Consider the following 20,874-nt stretch of genomic DNA (forward strand, 5'->3'; position numbering starts at 1 on the left):
CTGCAATAAAGGGTTCAGGATGGAAACACAGGGTGGTGGTGGCCCTAGCGAGATCATTCTTTAGGCTCCTGCTGGTGCTGGTGGTGAAACTCGTGCCAGGAGGAGCCATGGGGTGGCTCAGGTGGCCAAGTCTGTCCCTGTCCCATTTCCCAGTGAGTGCTCTTGCACTGGCCTGTTGATGAGGATAATATTCGAGGGTGTGGAAACAGTGTTACCCAGCAACCCCATTGTTTGTTTAATTTTTGTTACATGTGTTTATTGCGTGCATGCTTGTGTATGTGTGTGTGCTCACACATGTCAGCGTCATACTATAGATGTCAGAGGACAACCAGCGAACATTGGTTCTCTCTTCCACCATGAGGATTCTGGAATTAAACTCAGGTTGTCAACCTTAGCAGGTAAGGGGACATTTACCTGCCCAGCCATCTTCGCCACCGTGACTTGTTGTTTTGGAGACAGGGTCTCATGGATCTTGAAACTGCCAAAAACCCAAGGATGATCCTCCTGCCTCCACCTCCCCAGTGCAGGGATTGTAGGTATATGCCACTATTCCTAGTTATAAGATGCTGGAGAATAAACCCAGGGTGCCCTACCAGCTGAGCCACACCCAGCCCCATAACTGTATGGATGGAGAAACTGAGGCCCAGAGAGAGCAGGGAGTCTGCTCAAGTTCACCTGACAACAGAATCAAGCTCCAAACTCCCTATCTAGAGTTCTACTCTGCTGTACCAAGGTCTTCCAGGGATGAGGATGGACAGGTAGATAGAGGCCAGGTAGATATGTCCAAGATAAGAACTAACTTTATCTCATGAGCGACTTGACAAGGGGTAAGACAAGAACAGACAGAGGGCCCAGCCGGGAGGGAGTGGCAGGTCACATTGTGACAGACTAGAATGAAGCTCAATGTCACAATATCTCCTGAGCTTTCTTCCTGGAGAATAAAAGGCTAAACTATGAATATTGACTATACAATTATTCTTTTAGACAGGGTCCTACTGTGCAGACCTGGTTGGTCTGGAACTCTATATAGATGGAGAGCAGGTTGTCTTCAAGAAATCCACCTGCCTCTGCCTCCTGAGTGTTGGCATTAAAAGCATGTGCTATCTCACCCCAAGTTATACCTTAATTTTTAAGTGTTGTCTGGGGCAGCCAGGTGGGTGGCTCAGTTGAGGGTGGCTTGCTGCCAAGCCTGACTTTGATCCTCAACTCCACATGATAGAGGGTGTACTGGCTAGTTTTGTGTCAACTTGACACAGCTGGAGTTACCACAGAGAAAGGAGCTTCAGTTGAGGAAATGCCTCTATGAGATCCAGCTGTAAGGCATTTTCTCAATTAATGATCAAGGGGGAAAGGCCCCTTGTGGGTGGGACCATCTCTGGGCTGGTAGTCTTGGTTCTATAAGAGAGCAGGCTGAGCAAGCCAGGAGAAGCAAGCCAGTAAAGAACATCCCTCCATGGCCTCTGCATCAGCTCCTGCTCCCTGACCTGCTTGAGTTCCAGTCCTGACTTCCTTTGGTGATGAACAGCAGTATGGAAGTGTAAGCCGAATAAACCCTTTCCTCCCCAGCTTGCTTCTTGGTCATGATGTTTGTGCAGTAATAGAAACCCTGACTAAGACAGAAGGGGAGAGTTGACTCCTGCTGGTGACTGACACACACACACACACACACACACACACACACACACACACACACGCCTGAGAAGTGGCTCAGTGGTTAAGAGAACTTGCTGTTGGGGTTGGGGATTTAGCTCAGTGGTAGAGTGCTTGCCTAGCAAGCGCAAGGCCCTGGGTTCAGTCCTCAGCTCTGAAAAAAAAAAAAAAAAAGACAAAGAGAACTTGCTGTTCTTCCAGAAGACACAAGAATTTGGTTCCCAGGACCCACATCAGGCAGTTCGTTCACAACTGCCTGTAACTTCAGCTTCAGGGATCTGGCGCCCTCTTATGGCCTCCATGGGAACCCGCACCTACATGTACACAACACACTAACACAAGCATACAAAAACACATGCACACTCACTCACACACAAACATACACATCACAAATTAAATTAATTCAGACTCTGGGAAGTGGACACAAAAGGAGGAGGAATTCCAGGTCCTCTTCTGCTGCAGAGGAAGGAGTTTGGGGCCAGAGAACATGAGTTCTTGTTCCAAAAAAGAAAGTTAAAATTTTTTTAAAGTATATATTTGTATATGTATATACACATACATATGCATATATCAAATATATACATATATCATATAAAATATACATTCATGCATACACACACAGAGTATTTATTTATTAGTACGGCTTACAGGCTGTGGTCCAGTTAATCTCACAATGTCTGCCTACCAACAGAAAGTCCAGGAATCCAATAGTTATTCAGTGCACAGGGCTGGATATCACAGCTGGTCTTCAGTACACATCAGAATCCTGAAGACATGTCTCTAATGTCACTCAGGGATGGAATGAACTTGCCACTAAGAGGCAAATAGGCAAAGAGCAAGCGCTTCCTTCTTCTGTCTTTCACATAGGCTGCCGCCAGATGGTGTGGCCCGGATTTAAAGCGGATCTTCCCACCTCAAAGATTCGATCAAGAAAAATCCCTCACAGCTGTACCTGGCAGTTTAGATTTTAGCTAATTCCAGATGTGGTCACATTAACAACCTAGTGATAGGGGTTTTGTGGCTGAATCCCGTAGCAGATCAGAGCCAACGAATGCTGCGGAAATCACACCACAAACAGATCTCACAAAAAAAGATTAATTTCTGGGAGGGTGTTGGGAGGTCAGGAACAGAGAGAGACACACACAGAGAGCAAGAGATTGGAGGAAGAGAGTGAGAGACAGACAGAACAAGAGAGATAGTAAGACATGCAGACAGAGGCAGAAAAACTGGGAGACAGAGAGTGAGCCCCGAGGGGGACCTTTCAAAGGGTATGCATGTCACATTTGGCAGCTGTGATGTCATGGCTACTGGTGCTGACTCACTAGGGGCAGGCAGGGGCTAATACCCAGAAGACCCACCCCAAGTGCTACATTAGAATAAGAAAACGCAGTAACTGGTAGGTCGGTCTGTCTGTCCCAGCGGGTCACTGGCTCCCCACCTCCTCTTCCGTCTTTCTTTCTCAACCTTTCTGGTTGACAGTGGATATAAAGCCAGTGGACTAGCTACCTTTGTGTTGCTGTGACAAAATGCCAGGGCCAGGGCAACTTATAGAAGAATTTAGTTGTGTTTGTGGTTCCTAGGAGAAGAGAGCCTACTGTGCCTGGGAGGCGTGACTGCAAGCATCACGATGGATTAGAGCTGGGGGTGTGGCAGCCAGCGAGAAGAAATGGAAGTAGACTGAGCTTTAAGCTTTCAAACCCCACCCCTACCCATGGCAGGCTTCCTCCAGAAAGGCTGCCCCAGATAAACTGCCCCAAACAGTGCCACCAACTGGGGACTGAGTGTTCAGATGCCCCATCCCGTGGGGGACACTTCTTATTCAAACAAACCACCACAGCCAATAACCTACTCCATAGGGAAGCTGGGGGCTTATAGGAAACATAGGATAGATGATGGGGTAGAGGCCCATGTGAATGGCATAGAGTAATACTTTTGTGTCTCATCAGGACATGAACTGACTGTCTTTAGGTAAGGTGGGGGAAGGGCTGGTGCCACAGAAAGGACCCATCAGGGGTCCAGGGATCCAAGAATCCCCGACAGAGAGAACACAGAACAATGAGTGTTGGGCATGGGGGTGCACATCAGCCTCCTGGCACTTGGGAGGTGGAGGCAGGAGGATTTAGAATTCAAGGTTATCCTCAGCTACACAGAGAGGTTACCCTAGGCTGGCCCACATGAGACTCCGCCTCAGAAAAACAATATAATAATAATAAAAGCAATGAGGATAAGTGCTCATATTAGGCCCTGGGGACAGAGAGTTCCATTAAGGCTGCTCCCTACCTTCCAGTGACAGGGGCTAGGATCTGACCAAACCCTACAGCTGCAAAAATCCCTGAATCAGCTCCATGGGCCCCTGGGTGTGGCAGAAACCATCTCTACCCAAAGGTCACATCTCTAAACCAAAGGAATGCAGCTTAGCTCACACTGCACCAAACTAAACACATGCTTGCTTGTTTGTCTGGGAAACTTCATGGGGGGTGGGGGAGGAGATGTCAGCGCTTCCTGAATATCTGTTCAACAAATCTGCCTCCTGAAACCCATTCCAAAGACAGTTGGAGGGCGATTCAGGGGAGAAGAATTTAGAACACATTCTAATTAGTCCCACTGGGACCAGGGGCCAGGTCAGTCTCCAGCCCTGAGAACCTAAACCCCTTTCCCCTGTCCAGAGAGCAGAATGATGGGCCAGCACTCGGGAGAAGCCCTTTGTGCAGCCCCTGGATGTGAAGCCTGGCTCCTTCCTGCCCTTTCCGGGGCCTCTGCAGTTGCCAAAGCCTGAGATTTCAAAGTGTCATCTTCATGTACAGAGGTGACGGGGGCGGGCTGGGCTCTGCCTTCAGGATTGGAGAAGCGGGAGCAGCCATGGCTGATGTGCCCGAGCATCCGTGGGTGGGTGGCAGGCATGCACAGCCCCTAATTACAGAGAAAGAGACTCAGGCGTGTGCAGGCAGGCCTCCCCAGAGCCCAGGCAGGTGGTGAAGGTCCCCAGCTTGGACTCTGAATACAGGAAACTGTCATTGTGCAGGAAGGAATGTTATATAACTCTGAGCCCACAACCTCTGGGAATGTGACCTTGTCTGGCTTTTCTGCCTTGGTCTGCCCACTTGGGAGGGGCAAAGCACAGGAAGGTCTTCCTCCAAGGCAAAAAAAAAAAAAGGTGGTCCTCAGCCCCATTAGAGTCAGAGCTGTCTACATGGGGGCTTCTAGACCCCACCCCCTCTGCTCCTCATTCAGGAAGCCCAGGTGTGGCCAAGGTGCTGTATCTCATCTTGGCAGCAGTTGTGTGGGCTCAGGTGTGTGCCCCAGGTCCCACGGCCACACTTTGAGAACTCCTGACTCAGGGATTCCAGAAGCAACCTCCTGTGGGTCCTGGATTTGCTGTGTGCCCACCCGCCAAGTGTCTGAACCTCTCTGAACCTCCAATCTCCTCTTACCCACACTGCTTTGTCTCTGACCAGCTAAACCACTCCTGTGTGGGGGGGTGCCTAATTACTGTTTGTAGGGAGCTGGGAGAGTTTCCCACAGAAGAAACAGGCCTCTCTTCCTCTGTTGTAACATGCTCAGAGCCACTGGGGAGCTGACTCCAGACTCTAGGAGAGAGGGGCAATTCAGCATCTATGACCAAACTCCTCTCCATACCTGTAGCTATTTCTTTTTCATTCTTTTCATCCCTTCTTTTTATTTTTTATCTTTGATTCAATCTAGCTTCAAACCCTCTAAGTAGCCAAGGATGACCTTAAACTTCTAATTGCTCGGCCATCCTCTCCCAAGGGCATCATTGCAGGCATATAACTCTGTGCCCACTTTCATGTGGTACTAGGACTGGAGCCCAGGTCTTGGTGCATACCAGGAAAGCACTTACCAACTTATGCTTCATTCCCAGCTCTCACACCCATGGTCATTTCTCATCTCAGCATTGGACCAGGACCATCCTACGTACCAGGGTCAGGTTAAGGACTGGTATGGACTCTAAACAATGCAGGCTGAAGGGATGGATGGACTCTGTTACTGTCCAGGCTCTGAAGCTGACTGCCTGCGTGGCTGGCTGTCTACAGTGACATGGGCTGTCCCACCTGTATGCAACATCCATGCCAAATACATAGGTCTTCTAACCTCCTCATGCGTGTTAGGAAACAAGCCCAGGAGAGCAAGCAGACACCCAAGTCAAGGGCAAGTGTTGATGGAAGACTGGAGGTCTTATTGCCTCCTATCCACCCCAAGACCTCTGCGTTGCCCAGAGTGACCTTGAACTTATGACCCTCCTGCCTCTACTTCCTAAACACCAACACCATATAGTGTGTTTTGTTTCTTGTGTTCCTGCAAGTCATGGTGACAGCAGTGACATGGGCAAAGAGGCAGAGCATGGGGAGGGCGAGACAGGGCGGGGGGGGGGGGGGGCAGAGCCCAGCCAACTGAGCAGAGCTCAGGAGTGCTGAGAACTCAGCAGGAACCACCAATGTTGCTGGGACCTGTCCTGGGTCCTTGCGCCATCGCCTGCCTTGCTCTGGTTGGCTTAGCCCCTATGCTAGATGCTTGGTTCCCAGCCTGGTGCTTCTGGAAGAAGATGGACCCTTGAAACAGAAAGCTGTGCTGGGGGCTTCCAGTCATGGAGGCCTTCCTTAGAAGAATGTTACGAGACCCCCCTCACTTCCTCTTCCTCTCTTTCATCTCCCAGCTTTTAGAAGAGTGTTGTTTTCCACCACATGGTCTCCTTTGAAGTGCTACACTACCCTCCCCCAACCCGCACCCCACACCTTCACGCAACTCCCCACACACACACACACACACAACCTCCCACCATCACATCACAATGCACGCATACCCCAGAGGTGGAACTGCCTCCCATATCAGAGCGAGACATATGCAGAGACATACCAGCTGCAACGGTCCCTAGGGGACACAGGGACCCAGAAAACCTCTCCAGGGCACTGGCTGTGTTTGACTCTTTGCTGCCTCCAGTGGCCACTGTTAAAACGGCAGGCTCACCTCCAACCTCAGGAAGGTCTCTGAGATCATAGGTTGGCTCCTACGAAGCTGTAAGCATTTTGATTTTCTATGCTGAGTATCCTGGGGAGGGGGAGAGGGAGGGGGCAGAGTCTCACAATGACGCGCCTCCACGGCCTAGGACAGGGCCTGGCTATGGAGTGGCACTTGCTGTTGGGTCAGTGAGTGACTGAAGACGCACTTAGCTAAAGCACTGGTCTCGGTTTAGAAGCTATGTGATCCTGGGCACATCCTTCCATGCCTCTGTGCCTTCGCTGGAGTAGTTATGGTGAATGGGAGACTAGATGGTGCACAGACCAGGCTTCCTGAGTTTGAATCCCGCTTTCACTTTTTTTCTAGATGTGTGTCTAAGAGGAACTTGCTTAACCTCTCTGAAGTTTGTTATTCCTCATTGATAAAAATAAAGGCTGCAATATTACTTATATATCTAGGCTGGGGACTAAATGGGGACTAAAGTTATATATATGTGTGTGTGTGTGTGTGTGTGTGTAATATTATTGATCACCTTTAACAATAATAATCATGTGTATCCAGTGATAAACTGATAACATTTGCATATTATGTACTCAGTAAGACCGAGCACAGAAGTGGAAATACTCTATCAACGGTAATTTGTATCTTTATGTGTGTGCACACTCTGTGTTTGTGTATGTGTCTAGGTGGGTGCACGTGTGTGCAGGTGCATGGTGCATGCCCACTGGATAGTTCTTGGTCACAGAACTGGAGTTCACTGGTTCTGCAAGTCTGGCTGGCAGCAATCTCTGGGGTCTTCCTGTCTCTGCCTCTCAGTGCTGCGACTACACTACCACCCCTGGCTGTTTGTGAGGGTGTGAGACATCTGTACGCAGATCTTTATGCAGCAAGTACATTACCTACTAAGCCTTCTCCTCTGCCACACTAACCATTATCTCTTCTTGAACAGTAGCTGGGGTATGGCCCTTTGTGTGCCTTGCTGGTGAGCCTGATGGGACCCTTCCAAGAGCCCAAGCCCCGGGACACAGGGCTTTTAAGAGGAGAGGTGCAGTTCCCCTTTTGACCACTGGGGGCAGCCATGTGTCAGGAATGGCTGACTTTTTTTTTTTTTTTTTTTTTTGCTCACGAGTGTGCAAGGGTTGAGACTGCAGGCTGTAGCAGAGGACTTGCTTAGAATTTGGGAGGTCCTGGGCTTGACCTTAGCACTGAGGAAAGAAACGCCCTTGTGTAGAAGGCAGGTCTCCTTGTAACCCCACATCCGTCCATCATCCCTCTCATCCTGTTTTCTTATCCAGAACATAGGGATATATGTGGCTTTCAGGGATGAGTGAGCACGGTCCCTGGGGTGATGAAAATATTTAATTTATCACACCTATTGCCAAATTCATACAATGGCTGTTAGTGTGCAGCCAAACTGCATGGGTCTGAGTCTCAGCTCCATCAGGCAGTGGCTGTGTGGCTTTGGGTAAGTGACTTGACCTCTCTGTGCTGGTGACAGTACCCTTAGCCCTGAGAGAGGGGGTCTATTGCATGAAAAGCATACAAAGTGGTGTCTAATGAATGTTAAGTGCTATATAAATATTTGCCAATGTTATAGTAACATAGATCTTTTGTTCTTTAGTGGGTTTGTTCTGAAAAGCCTCTGTCTTTTAAACTTCTGTTGGAAACCTCCTGACCCACACATAACAAGACTTAGAGGAGAAGAATAATAGGAAGCCCCAATTAGGGAGAGATTTATCCTCTCATTGCAGAAAGAATCCATCTTGGAGCCCCAGTGTGATGGCTCAAGCCTGCAGTCTCACCCTTTGAGAGGTAGGGTCAGGAGGATCAGGAATTCGGGGTCATCCTAGGCTACTGGAGAGCCTATTTAAAGGAAAAAAATCTGAGCATCCTAGTACAGGTGCATACCTTTAATTCCAGAACCTTAGGGGCTGAGCCCACCGGATTCCGTGAGTTCAAGGCCAGCCTGGCCTACCTAGGACCAGGCCAGTGAGAGGTACAAAAGGAGAGCTTGTCTATTAAATGTAAGCATAAAACTAAAAGCAAAAACAACAATCAACTTGAGGGAGTTGGACTTGATGGTTCCTGTCTGAAATCTCAGCGGGGAGAAACTGAGGCAGGAAGAAGAGGATTTCAATGTCGTTCTGGGCAATACAGCATGTTCATAGCCAGCCTGGGCATGAGACCCTGCTTTGGAAGAATGGATCTTGGAGTAGACTGTTGTTGTTCCTATCTGAGAGTCCAGTACTTGGGAAGTAGAGGCAGGGGGATTATCAGCGAGTGAAGTCGCTTGCTTGCCACCACGCCTGAGAGCAACCTGAGTTGGATACAGTTTCTACGAGCTGCCCTCTGACCTTCACAAGTTCACACATGTATCCACAGGCACAACATACACACACACACACACAAGGTAATAAAAATATTTTTTAAAAAGAATGTAATGAGACCCTGTCTCAAAACAACTGAACAGTGGACACAGAGGCCAGCTACATCCTGAGAAATGCTTTAATGCCCTCTGTTGCCCAGGGATGGGGCTCAGCCTCTGCCTCTAGACAGACCCTTTGGGGACCACTGAAGGAACAAGACCATGGCCAGGGCATCTGGGACTCCGAGGAGACTGTCAACGGGCATGGTGAGTCTGTGACAGACTCACAAAAGATTCCAGCTCACAGGGCAGATGGTGAAGGGGAGTTTTGGTCAAATCCTTCACCCACTGAGAACCAGGTCTGAGCAGGGCTGGGAGAAAATCCCATCTAATCCTTCCTGCTGCACCTGTGCCCCAGAGCCCTGCTGGGATCACCAAGGAACGGAGAGAGGATCAACACTGTCCCCACCTGTGGCCTCAGCCACAGAGGCAGCCCAGGGCTTGCCAAAGGGCTTCAAAGTCCCTCAGGAGTCCCTAGGAGACAGCAGCTGCAGAGGGACTCTGTAACTCAGGAGCGATGGCTCTGGCTCGTTACTTAGCTTCTCCTAAGAAATTTCCTGGGCTGGTGAGATGGCTCAGTGGTTAAGAGCGCCGACTGCTCTTCCAATGGTCCCGAGTTCAAATCCCAGCAACCACATGGTGGCTCACAACCATCCGTAATGAAATCTGATGCCCTCTTCTGAAGTGTCTAAAGACAGCTACAGTGTACTTACATATAATCAATAAATCTTAAAAAAAAAAAAAAAAAAAGAAAGAAATTTCCTTCCCCTGCAGGAGCTGAGGTTTCACTGAGCAAGGCACAGCTCAGAGATTGACAGTCACCTCAGCTCCCAGCCGCCTTTGGTCAACCCAGCCAGCAGTTACCACAAGCATCACACAGTCAGCGAGGCCAAAGCCACACAGCTGAAATATTTGGCCTGAGACTGTGAGCGTCAGAGCAGGACGTGAAACTTGCTCTTGGTTTCCAGAAATGGTGTCTCTGCTTCCTGTGGTGGGAAGCTTCCAAAATGTCCCCATGACCCCCACTTTGCTGTATCAACACTAACATTTAGTCTTTCCCAAGGGCACAAGGGACCTAGTGATGCACCCCATGAATAGGATAGGAAAATGGTGATGGGTACCGTTGCTAACGTGAGGACACACTGGCTTTTGCTCTTTTTCAGAGCTCTCTATGGGGCACAGGCTGCAACCCTGGGAGCAGGGGCTTCTGGGATTCCTCCAGGAGGAACCAAATCTCTGCGTGGGAGTGAGCTGGAAACGGGTGCTTTCCAGGTGAACCTTGAGCTGACAGCAGCCTCAGCAGGCACATTGCTGTGACCTACAAGTGATTTAGAACCACAGTGGCCTGCTGAACACCCCCTTCTGCCCCACCACACTCCACCCTTGCCCGCCACCACCCCCCATCCTTGCCCGCCACCACCCCACCCCCTGACATGCCCTGCTGTGCCTGCTCCCCTCTCCTGACCACCCATGTTTTGTATTGCTATGTCTGGGATGACTTGTTACACACAGGAGGAGACTAATGTACTTCCTGTTAGTAATTGCAACACACACACACACCACACACACACACACACACACACCACACACACACACACACACACCACACACACCACACACACACACACACACACACACACCACACACACACACATCACACACACACACACCACACACACACACACCACACACACACACACACACACACACACCACACCACACACACACACACCACACCACACCACACACACACCACACACACACACACACACACACACACACACACACACCACACCACACACACACACACCACACCACACACACACACACACACACACACCACACCACACACACACACCACACCACACCACACACACACACACACCACCACACCACACACACACACACACACACACCACACACACACACACACACACACCACACACACCACACCACACACACACACACACACACACACACACACACACACGCACAGAACACACACACACACCTCCAAGAGAAAGAATAAAAAAGATTAAAAAGCTGGACGTAGTAGCTTATACTTCTTATCCCAACACCCAAGAGGAGGAAACAGAAAGATAAGGTGTTTGGGCTAGCTTCAGCTAGATAGCAAATGTTAGGCCAGCCTAGCCTACACAAGACACCATTTTAAAAAACAAACACACATGAAAAAGTATTGGGCCAGCTAGACCCCTCTACACACTCTCTAAGCCAATGTTCTGCTCGCTTAGATGTAAAATTAAACAACCATGTTCCCGTGGTCACCCACCAGACCGGGCGCCAGCCAACACTGCAGCTAGCCCAAGTCTCCAGATTCTCTGAAGTCTTGCTGGAAGGGGAGTAAACAGGGGTTGTCAAAACCTACACCCTTGGCAGGTTCACAGTCCATAGCATGCGGCTATGGTGTATGCTATTGGAATTAGTATGGCCACAGTCAAACCTATTCTGTAGGGGTTAGCAGAGCCTTGCCTGACTGACATCTTGGGTTCAAAACCAGCATCATATAAAAACAGGCCCGGGATCCCAGCACTTGGGAGGTCAGAAGGGTCAGGAGGGTGAGAAGTTCAAGGTCATCCTTGGTTACATCAGAAATCTTTGGCCAGCCTGAGCTACATGAGACCCTGCCGATAAATAGAAGAGGCTGGAGAGACAGCGTGGTGGACCAAGAGCTTGCTTTGCGAGCCTGGTGACTGGAGTTCTAGAACTCACGAAAGGGTGGAAGGAGAAAAGCAACCCCACAAAGTTATCTTCTGACCGCCACACACGGGTGTGGCATAGGCCCACATACATGCACATACATGTGTGATACACACCAAAAAATTAGTACTGTTTTGGGATGTGTGTGTGTATGTGTGTGTGTGTGTGTGTGTCCCAGATGTGGTAGTCTGGTCTTCATGGTGAGTTCCAGAATGGCCAGAGCTAATAATAATAATAATAATGATAATAATTTTTAAATGAAAAATAAAATCTCTGCTGCAAATGTTATGATAGAACCATCCAGAAATCTCCAACTGGACGCAAACGTGCATCTCGGAGCAACTGGTCAGCACCGTAATGCCTCCAAATAGAACCTTGCTGTGTTTTATCCCTTAAGCCAATCTGTCCTGTGGTGGTTTTCTGTAATCTTAACGGAGTTCTCCTGGAAATGGAGAGGCAATGCAAGGAACCACACTGACTCTCCTGCCCCTGGGCTCTTTGTGCTTTCTCTGGTGGCTCTCTGTCAGCCTGAGGTCAGGGTCAGGGGATACCATCTGGCCTTGGAGCCCAGACTAGTGCGGTCCCCACCCACTGGCTGGACCATGGTTCTCTCTCATCTCACTGTCTTCTTAACCGTCGGCTCTAAACACTCCAAACCATCAAACAAGTCTGTACAAGGGTCAACGGGAATCCATCGACCCAACCGCCTTCCTGAGTGAGTTCCACATCTGCCTTTCTGCTTCCCTGCAGACGCCAGACCAGATGTGTGGGCCCCGAGGAAGGACAAAGCAAACTAAAGGCTAGGGACAGCTTCCCCTTCCCCCCCACCCCCCGAACGGGTTCCAGGAGGTCCTTTGCAAGTGTGAGTTTCTAGGTCTCATGAGGCCCTAGTTTGAAAATAACAACATAAATAAATAGATAGATGGATGGATGGAGAGAGAGAGAGAGAAAGAGAGAGAAACATTGAATCCCCGCACAATGCCCTTTGTCGCCCAAGACTCCTTGTGATTTCACAGTTGGAATCCCCGACAGCAAGCCCTCTGTCCACGGAGGTCCACTCTGGGATGTTCCTCTGAATGGGACCTGTCCAGGCTCTTCCAGGCAGATGTGAGTTATCAGTTCATGGCTCCCAGATCTTGTAGATCTGCACAGAAAGGTCTCCTTGGTCCTGGGTGGCTTTCTAGGGCATGGCAGGGACTGTGGTCACTCCCTGTGAAGGAGACCATAGACAAGAGCACAGGAATGTGGGCCAAGTGTTTCCCAGAACATTCCAGAAGGAAACACCTAGCAGATTAGTGTTCTGGTGGGTTATGTAGCTCAGCCTTGGCTAGCAGGAGACTGCCTGAGAGGACAGGAGACTTGGGGGAGGCCAGGCATCGTGATGTTCTGATCTTCAGTGTGGAGTGTATACACACACACACACACACACTGATCCAGCCCCTAACTTTGCTGAGTAAGGAGAACAGTGGAAATCCCCCAGGGTCGTGACCTTGTGACCGGCCTGGGTGATTGAAATGTCCCTGGGAAGTTTGTATAAGCTTCTTCGAAGTTGTCCTGGAGAGAGAGAGAGCACTGGTGGCCAGTGGACAACACAGAAAGTTCTAGATGACACACTTGCTTCATTATTCTTCCTCTCTTTCTTTCGTATCCTTAAGGTTGTTGTTTTTGTTTTTAAGATTTATTTGTTTGCTGGGTGTGGTGGCGCACGCCTTTAATCCCAGCACTCGGGAGGCAGAGGCAGGCAAATTTCTGAGTTCGAGGCCAGCCTGGTCTACATAGTAAGTTCCAAGACAGCCAGGGCTACATAGAGAAACCCTGTCTCAAAAAAACAAAAAAAAGCCGGGCGTGGTGGCGCACGCCTTTAATCCCAGCACTCAGGAGACAGAGGCAGGTGGATTTCTGAGTTCGAGGCCAGCCTGGTCTACAGAGTGAGTTCCAGGATAGCCAGGGCTATAGAGAAACCCTGTCTCGAAAAACCAAAAACAAAACAAAAAACAAAAAAACAAAACAAAAAAAAAAGATTTATTTGTTTGATGCTTACATGTATGTATGTATGTATGTAAGTATGTATGTATGCCACATGGTTGCCTGGCACCCAGTGAGGTCAGAAGAATGCATCAGATCCCCTGAAACTGGAGTTATAGATGTTTGTGAGTGACCATGAGGTTGCAGGAACTCAACCTGGGTTCTCTGCAAGAGCAGCCAGTGCTCTTAAGTGATGAGTCATCTCTCCAGCCCCTTGTTCTTACGTTTTAAAAGTTATCAACGTCGAAAACTAAGATAAGTACCTGGAAACCTTGGGCCCATATTCCTGTGCAGGAAGTCTCTGGTCTCTTCCACTGTCCCTGCCACACCCTGTGTTACCTGGAGATACCAAAGCCAAGCCACCAGTTCTATCAATTCATGCTCTTGGTCTCTCTTCCCTTATCCCGGAATTAAGGGCATGTCTCTAACAAGAATGGGAAAATAGGCATGGTGGCTCATACCTCTAATCCCAATACTCAGGCAGGAGACTCAATGCAAGTTCAAGGAAGGCCACCCTCTGTTATATAGTGAGTGCTAGGGTAGTTATGGCAACATAATAAGGTTTTGCATCTAAAACAAACAAACAAACAAACAAACCTAGAGCGGGGAAAGCAGAAGGTGGACTCTAGCAGTTCATTGTATTTTCGCAACTGTGAAGAAAGTGTGCTTCTTTGTGGAAGTGAAATCCTAAGTTTTTTTTTTTTTAAACAACACACTATTTTCTTTCTTTCTTTCTTTTCTTTCTTTCTTTCTTTCTTTCTTTCTTTCTTTCTTTCTTTCTTTCTTCCTTCCTTCCTTCCTTCCTTCCTTCCTTCCTTCCTTTCTTTCTTTCTTTCTTTCTTTCTTTCTTTCTTTCTTTCTTTCTTATATGTAAGTACACTGTAGCTGTCTTCAGACACTCCAGAAGAGGGAGTCAGATCTCATTACAGATGGTTGTGAGCCACCATGTGGTTGCTGGGATTTGAACTCCGGACCTTTGGAAGAGCAGTCGGGTGCTCTTACCCACTGAGCCATCTCACCAGCCCAGAAATCCTAAGTTTTATCTTGTGTTGTTTTCCTAGACAGGGTTTGATACAGTAGCTTAGGCTAACCGGGAACGTGCTGCGCTGTCCATGCTGGCCTAGCATTCCTGCCTTCGTGTGCTGAACCAGGCTGTGTCCAGCTTTTGCAAAACGTTTCACAGACAAGGTGTCCTAGTGTGCTTTCTGTTGCCGTAATAAACACCGTGACCAAAAGCAATTTAAAGGAGGAAAGGGTTTATTTCCGAGTGTATTTTCAGGTCTCAGTCCACCATTGAAGGAAGTCAGGGCCAATAGGCAATGCAAGGATTGTGGGAAATCTCGGTTAGCTGGTTGCTCCTGGAGCCACCCATGCTCAGCTGGCGTCTTTATACAGCCTAGGACTGCCTGCCTAGAGATGCCTGATAAGTGATTTCTCCGTCGCTGAAGTGAATCAATTCAAGCCAGCTAAGAGTATATTAGATGCAGGTTTATTGGGAAGCTGCTCCTTGGATGGGCATGTTCACTGACCTCAGGGAAGGAGGCCAGGGGAGTCACCCTGGGAAGGGTGGGGAGAGAGAGAGAGAGAGAGAGAGAGAGAGAGAGAGAGAGAGAGAGAGAGAGAGAGAGAGAGAGAGAGCATCCTCAGAGAGAGAAGAGAAGGAGAGGGCAAAAGGCCAAAATGTCTGGGTTATATAGAGAAGAGCCTCTGGAAGAAGGGCTAGCCCAGTTCCTGAGCTGCAAAGTTCAGCTGGAAACCTTGGGCCCATATTCCTGTGCAGCAAGCATCTGAGGGATGCTGGGAGAACCTGGAGGCCAGGTCTGTGTGCCTTGGTGTATAATATATGCTCCTCAGCCCCTTGTCCCTGGGTCTGAAACCAAATAATAGCACCACCCTTCATGGATTGGGTCCTCCCACATCTGTTATTAATCGGGACAGCAGCCTACGGAGGAGCTGCGCACGGGCGGGTATGAGCCAGGCGACTCTCCAGTCGAGGTTCATTTGCTCAGGCCACTCTAGGTTGAATCTGGTTGACAATAAAAACTGGCCAGGACATCAGGGAAGGTCAAATCAAAAGGACATTGCCTGAATGCCTCATGCCCCCCCTCAGCACTTCCAGCATATCAGCTGGGTCTGTCTGTCTGTCTGTCTTCTCTCCATCTTGTAACCCCCACCCCTTCCCCCCTAGACCCCCAACCTCCCACCCCCTACTCCCTAACCTCCCCCACCCCCCACACAGACCCTGGAGGTGTCTCCAAGATGAGATTTCTCCAGGATCCAAGGCCTGCTGGAAAGGGTGTTCCTCAGCTTTTCCACTTTCGGGGGTTCAGAATAAGCTTTTCTATTCAGCTCCTCACTCTTGCAAAAGGGCAGAGGCTTGAGGGCCTACTGTGGCTTGGTGCTGGCCCATGTCACTCCTCTGGAAGGGCTGGGTGTTTAAGCCACCTGCAGTCTCCTTGTACTGTTGGGGACACCAGCTCTTGGCCTGCCACATGCGCTCCATGGTGATCAGGGCTCTGAATTAGGGGTGGAGAGTTAGGTCTTGGCACTATTCCACCAGCACCAGGAAGGCTCCCCAACTGGGCTCTTTTTTCCCAAGGGAAGAGAGTGGAATCGAAGCTGGGAAGGCCTTGGTAATAACCAAGCCACTGAGGTTGAGAAGAGGTGGGGCTTCTCCCATGTGGTCAGGAGAGTGGCTGAAAAAAGGTTTCAGATTCAAGACAAGTTTTGTTACCATAGCTTATTGGGGAGCCTTTGTAGGTTGCATAGGTCTAGATTTCACAGGCTGGCACGGGGAGAGCCACAGGTCATAGAACCTGGTTTGGAGTCCAGGCGGCTTAGGAGGGGCAGTAGCGGTGGTGAGAGCTCAGGAACTTTTCACCTGGCTGTGCAGCTTGGCTCCCTGCAGTCTACAGCAAGGGAAAGCCAGCCTCTGGCTCCCGGAGCTGTGGGGAAATAATTAGTCCCTCTTTAAAGAGCATTGTAATCTCAGATCAAAGGGGTCTCCCAGCTGCAAAGAACTTTACAGGCACATGGCCAACTCCTAGAACACCCACTCCTGGCTGCTCCAGCGGTGGGTGAATACCCTCCAAAGTACCATCTTGCCCTGAGCCTAGCTGGCCTAGTAAACCTCTGTCCCCTAAGAGTAAACCATCACTTCACCAGCCAGCACACTGGAGGGCCAGGCACAGGCCTGCGGCCTTTCTTCTCACGCACTCGGGCTTGAGTACGGTGACTCTGGATCCTTGGGACACCACCACCTATCTACCTTTCCCATCCAGAGTTTCTCTAGGAAAGGCTGGAAAGGTGTGGAGGAGCGGGACAAGAAGTGGCCTGGGGCCAGACGCATGGGGAGGGGCAGTAGGCGCCAAGGAGGAGGGGTCGTGGGCGTGGTCGAGCAGAGGGCGTGGTTGCGGGGAGGGGCGTGCCCGGGGTGTGGCCAGAGGGTACCTCGCTAGCCCGGAAGGAGCGGGAGGAGGAGCCCCCAGGAGCTGGAGTTGTTCCCACGTGAGAGGATCGCGCCGGATTTCTCCGGTGCGGCGGCCGCGGAGTGCCCAGCGCTCGGTGGGGCTGAGATCTCTGGCCGGGAGCGCGTGGGCGACTCGATGCGGCGGCGGCTCCGAGAGCTGTGAGACCGGCGTCCGCCGTCGGAGCCCCGCGCGCCGCCGTGGGGCCTCGCGTCCCGGGCACACGGGATGCGGGCGGCCGATTCGGGTTCATGGGAGCGCGTCCGCCAGCTTGCGGCATACGGCCAGCCGACTCCGTCCTGCGGGCGGGACACCGGGTCCGCGCGCGTCCCGGAGCCCGGAGCCTGCAAGCTATGCGCGGACACTACGGGGCTCCGGGAGCAGCAGGGAGCTGGAGCAGTCCCCGATGCAGCCGATGGCTTCGGCATCCAGCCCGGTAGGTGCTCGCGCGGTCGGGAGGGCAGCGTGGCTGCAGGCCCCCGAGTCCGGGAACCGCTGGGGCCGGGCGCGCGGGGGCGCTCGGGGCCCGGAGCTCGGAGCCGCTGGTGGCAAAGTTGTGTCCCCGATCACCGGGTGGGTGCGGCCCGGAGGCGCACTGGAGTTTTTCAGTTTGGGAGCTCGGGTCTTAGGGTTTTTTGGCAGCATCCCTCTTCCCTTATGGAACCTCAAGAGAGCTGCAGGGAGAAAGGTCAGTGCCATGCCTGTCAGGGTCCTGTGACCCATGGCGCCTGCAGACTCAGCACCGGGCTGGACCTAGAGCGTGGGAAAGGGTCTATCCAGTGCAAAGTTGGGACGGCCCCTCGTGAGTTCTTGAACTTAGGTGTTGGATTCTCGCGGGGCTATTTGGCTCCCTGACTCGAGCGTCCCAAAGCACTACATGGAGAGAGGTCAAATCTGTTGGTCAGGGTATTGCAAGCCTGTGGTGCCTGCTGGGCACCTGGCTGGACCCGGGGCAAGTGTGAGTAAGGGGCTAGCTCAGTGAAAATTTGGGGCTAGCCCCTACGCTGTGCCTGTAACCCATCTGGTAGCCTTAGGTCCGGATAAGACTACCCTTTCTCTCTCTCCACTCGCATTTGCTCAAGCAAAGAGATGGCTACATCCGCACACACTTAACTCCAGGAGACATTGCAGCGGTGGGAAGCTCAAGCATTGAGATCTAATTGCGTGTGCCTGGCCGATCTGTCCCAAGTGGAATACAGTGGTTCTGTGTTAAAATTCGCCCAGTGGGCGCGCCCATTCCTGTCTCAGCTGTCTCCCTCCACCCGCCCCCAAGTTAAGTCATGGGTTGGGGGAGGAACCTTTGGATCCGCCTGACTCTGAGCAAGGAAACAATTTAGATGGAAGTCTGCGGGCTTTTCCCAGAAGTCTGCCATCCTTCAGTTTGAACTTCTGAACACTTTTCCAGGAACAACGGAAGTGCACATGATTTTTTTCAATTGTTACTATTTTTTTAAGTATTGAACACCTTTCTGTGCTGTAGTAATTTTCGTGCAGCGTCCTGAATGAAACCCTACCTGATATCGAGGCTGTGTTCCATCCCTGCAGATAGGGACAGAAAAATCCAGAGACTTTTCTGGATTCCAGAGAACTCCACTTAGGAGTTCTCACTGTCTTGGTGTTGGCATTTCAGATTTCATTTTGTCTAAGGCAGGGTCGTGGGATGAAGCCCAGGCCGACCTTGAACTCCAGATCTTCTGCCATCCTAGGATTACAGGCAATGGCTACCAGGCCTGGCTTCGGGACCTCAGATTACGTCTTGATGCATGGCAAAGCCTAGCATCCTGATACCTCTTCTAGGCGGGGAGCTTCTGAGCTGGTGAACCCACAGAGTGCCTGCCAAAAAATTTCCTCTGAGAAGGATCCAGCTGATGTACAGCAACGCACACACAAGCTAAGCAAGTTGTGCCATCTTTTTGAGGCTCAGTTTACTCACAGTGGAAATGGGTACCCACTAAGGATATGATCATTCAAAAGATGCTGTGTGTGAGCTACCAGTGTGGCACATACCTGTCATTCCAGGTACTCAGGAGGCTGAGGCAGGAGGGTGTTAGGTTCAAGGACTGCCTGTGCTACAAAGTTAAGGTCAAGGCTACCCTGGGCATCTCAGTGAGACCCTGCCTCAAAATAAAAGGTATAATAATAGCTCAGTGGTAGGGCCCAGAGTGTTTGAGGATCCAGATTTGGTTTCCAGTATAAAAGAGAAAGGGGGTAGGCGAGACGGCTTGGGGGGAAATGGCTCTTGCTGCTATGCCTACCAGCTTGAGTTCCACTCACCAAGGAGAGAGTTGCCCTGTGTATTCCCCCACTTCCATACATACATACTTGTGAACAGACAGACAGACACACACACACACACACACACACAGAGTTTTTTGGGGTTTTTTTTGTTTTTAATAGGAAGAGAGGCGAGAGCAACTGAGAAATCTCCTAGCCTATGCCACACCAAGTGCATGACAAATACCAGTCCTGGCTTTTTCATACCTGGCATTCCTGCTGGCCTACCTGTCTCTGTCCTTTTGAACCATGTGTGTCAGGATGACTTTTGCCCCATCTGTAAAAATGCTTCAGGGAACTGAGGCCAATGTGTTGTGGCTGTGGACGCTGCTAATTATGTAAACTCGTGGAAGATGGCTGGGTGGAGATACGGCTGTTGACTTTGTGTCTAGATGGGCTCCATTCCTGTGTGTGTGATAACAATATCCTAATGGCACGCTGCAAATGGGGAACGCCTGCCTCTCACATCTGAGACTAGTTGTTTTCCACAGCCCCTCCCTCAATGCATGCCCCTATAAGGAAGAGGGTGTTGGAGATGGCTTTTCCCAACTCACGGGTGGCATTCCTGAAAGAGACAAGGTCACAGAGCTGGAGAAATGGCTCTGTGGGTAAGAGCACTGACTGCCCTTCCAAAGGTCCTGAGTTCAAATCCCAGCAACCACACAGTGGCCCACAGCCACCCGTAATGGGATCCGACGCCCTCTTCTGGTGCGTCTGAAGTCAGCTACAATGAATTTATGTATAATAATAAATCTTTGGGCCGGAGCGAGCAGCGAGCAGAGGTCCTAAAATTCACTTCCTAACATTCATATGGAAACTCATAACCATCTGTACAGCTGCAGTGTACTCATATACATAAAATAAATAAACAAATCTGAGAGAGAGAGAGACAGGGAGAGAGAGAGAGACAGGGAGAAGGTCACACCAGCCGGTCATCAAACAAACAAACAAACAAAAACAAATGCTGATCTTTCTCCAATTTGTTCATCTGTTTCCCTTCTTCCCTCTCTTTTTCTTCCTTCTCTCTCCCTTCTTACCTTCCTTGACAGGGTCTCCAGTAGCCCAGTCAAACTTGATATATAACTGAGGATAACTTTCAACTTCTGACACTCCAGACTTAAAGGCCTGAGCCCTGGGATTATAGGCATGCACCACTGTGGCCAGTTTTAAGTGGTGCTGGGACTCGAACCCAGGACCTCGTGCACACTAAGCAAACACTAACCTTGAGCTACATCTCCAGCCCCTTTTGTCCGGTCCTTTTTTATTTAAGCTTGAATGTATGTTTATTTATGTGCATGTATATGTGTCTGTACACACACACACACACACACACACACACAC

At 50.3% G+C, this 20,874-nt stretch overlaps 1 protein-coding gene across 5 annotated transcripts in view; it reads left to right on the top strand.

Moving 5' to 3' along the window:
• Kazn (kazrin, periplakin interacting protein) overlaps window positions 1–20,874 on the top strand; it is a 371,538-nt gene that overhangs the window by 216,733 nt on the left and 133,931 nt on the right. For 3 of the 5 annotated variants that reach the window (XM_085838716.1, XM_021159745.3, XM_021159746.3), the window contains exon 1: window positions 17,258–17,695. The exons of the other annotated variants lie outside the window; for them this stretch is intronic. In XM_085838716.1, coding sequence (XP_085694842.1) covers window positions 17,488–17,695 — 208 coding nt within the window. In that variant the 5' untranslated portion in view covers window positions 17,258–17,487. Of the gene's footprint in view, window positions 1–17,257; window positions 17,696–20,874 lie in introns of those variants that run through there. 5 annotated transcript variants of the gene reach the window in all.

This window comes from Mus caroli, unplaced genomic scaffold (assembly GCF_978045245.1).
Source record: "Mus caroli unplaced genomic scaffold, Mus_caroli_1 scaffold_6, whole genome shotgun sequence".
Classification (NCBI taxonomy): Eukaryota; Metazoa; Chordata; class Mammalia; order Rodentia; family Muridae; genus Mus; species Mus caroli.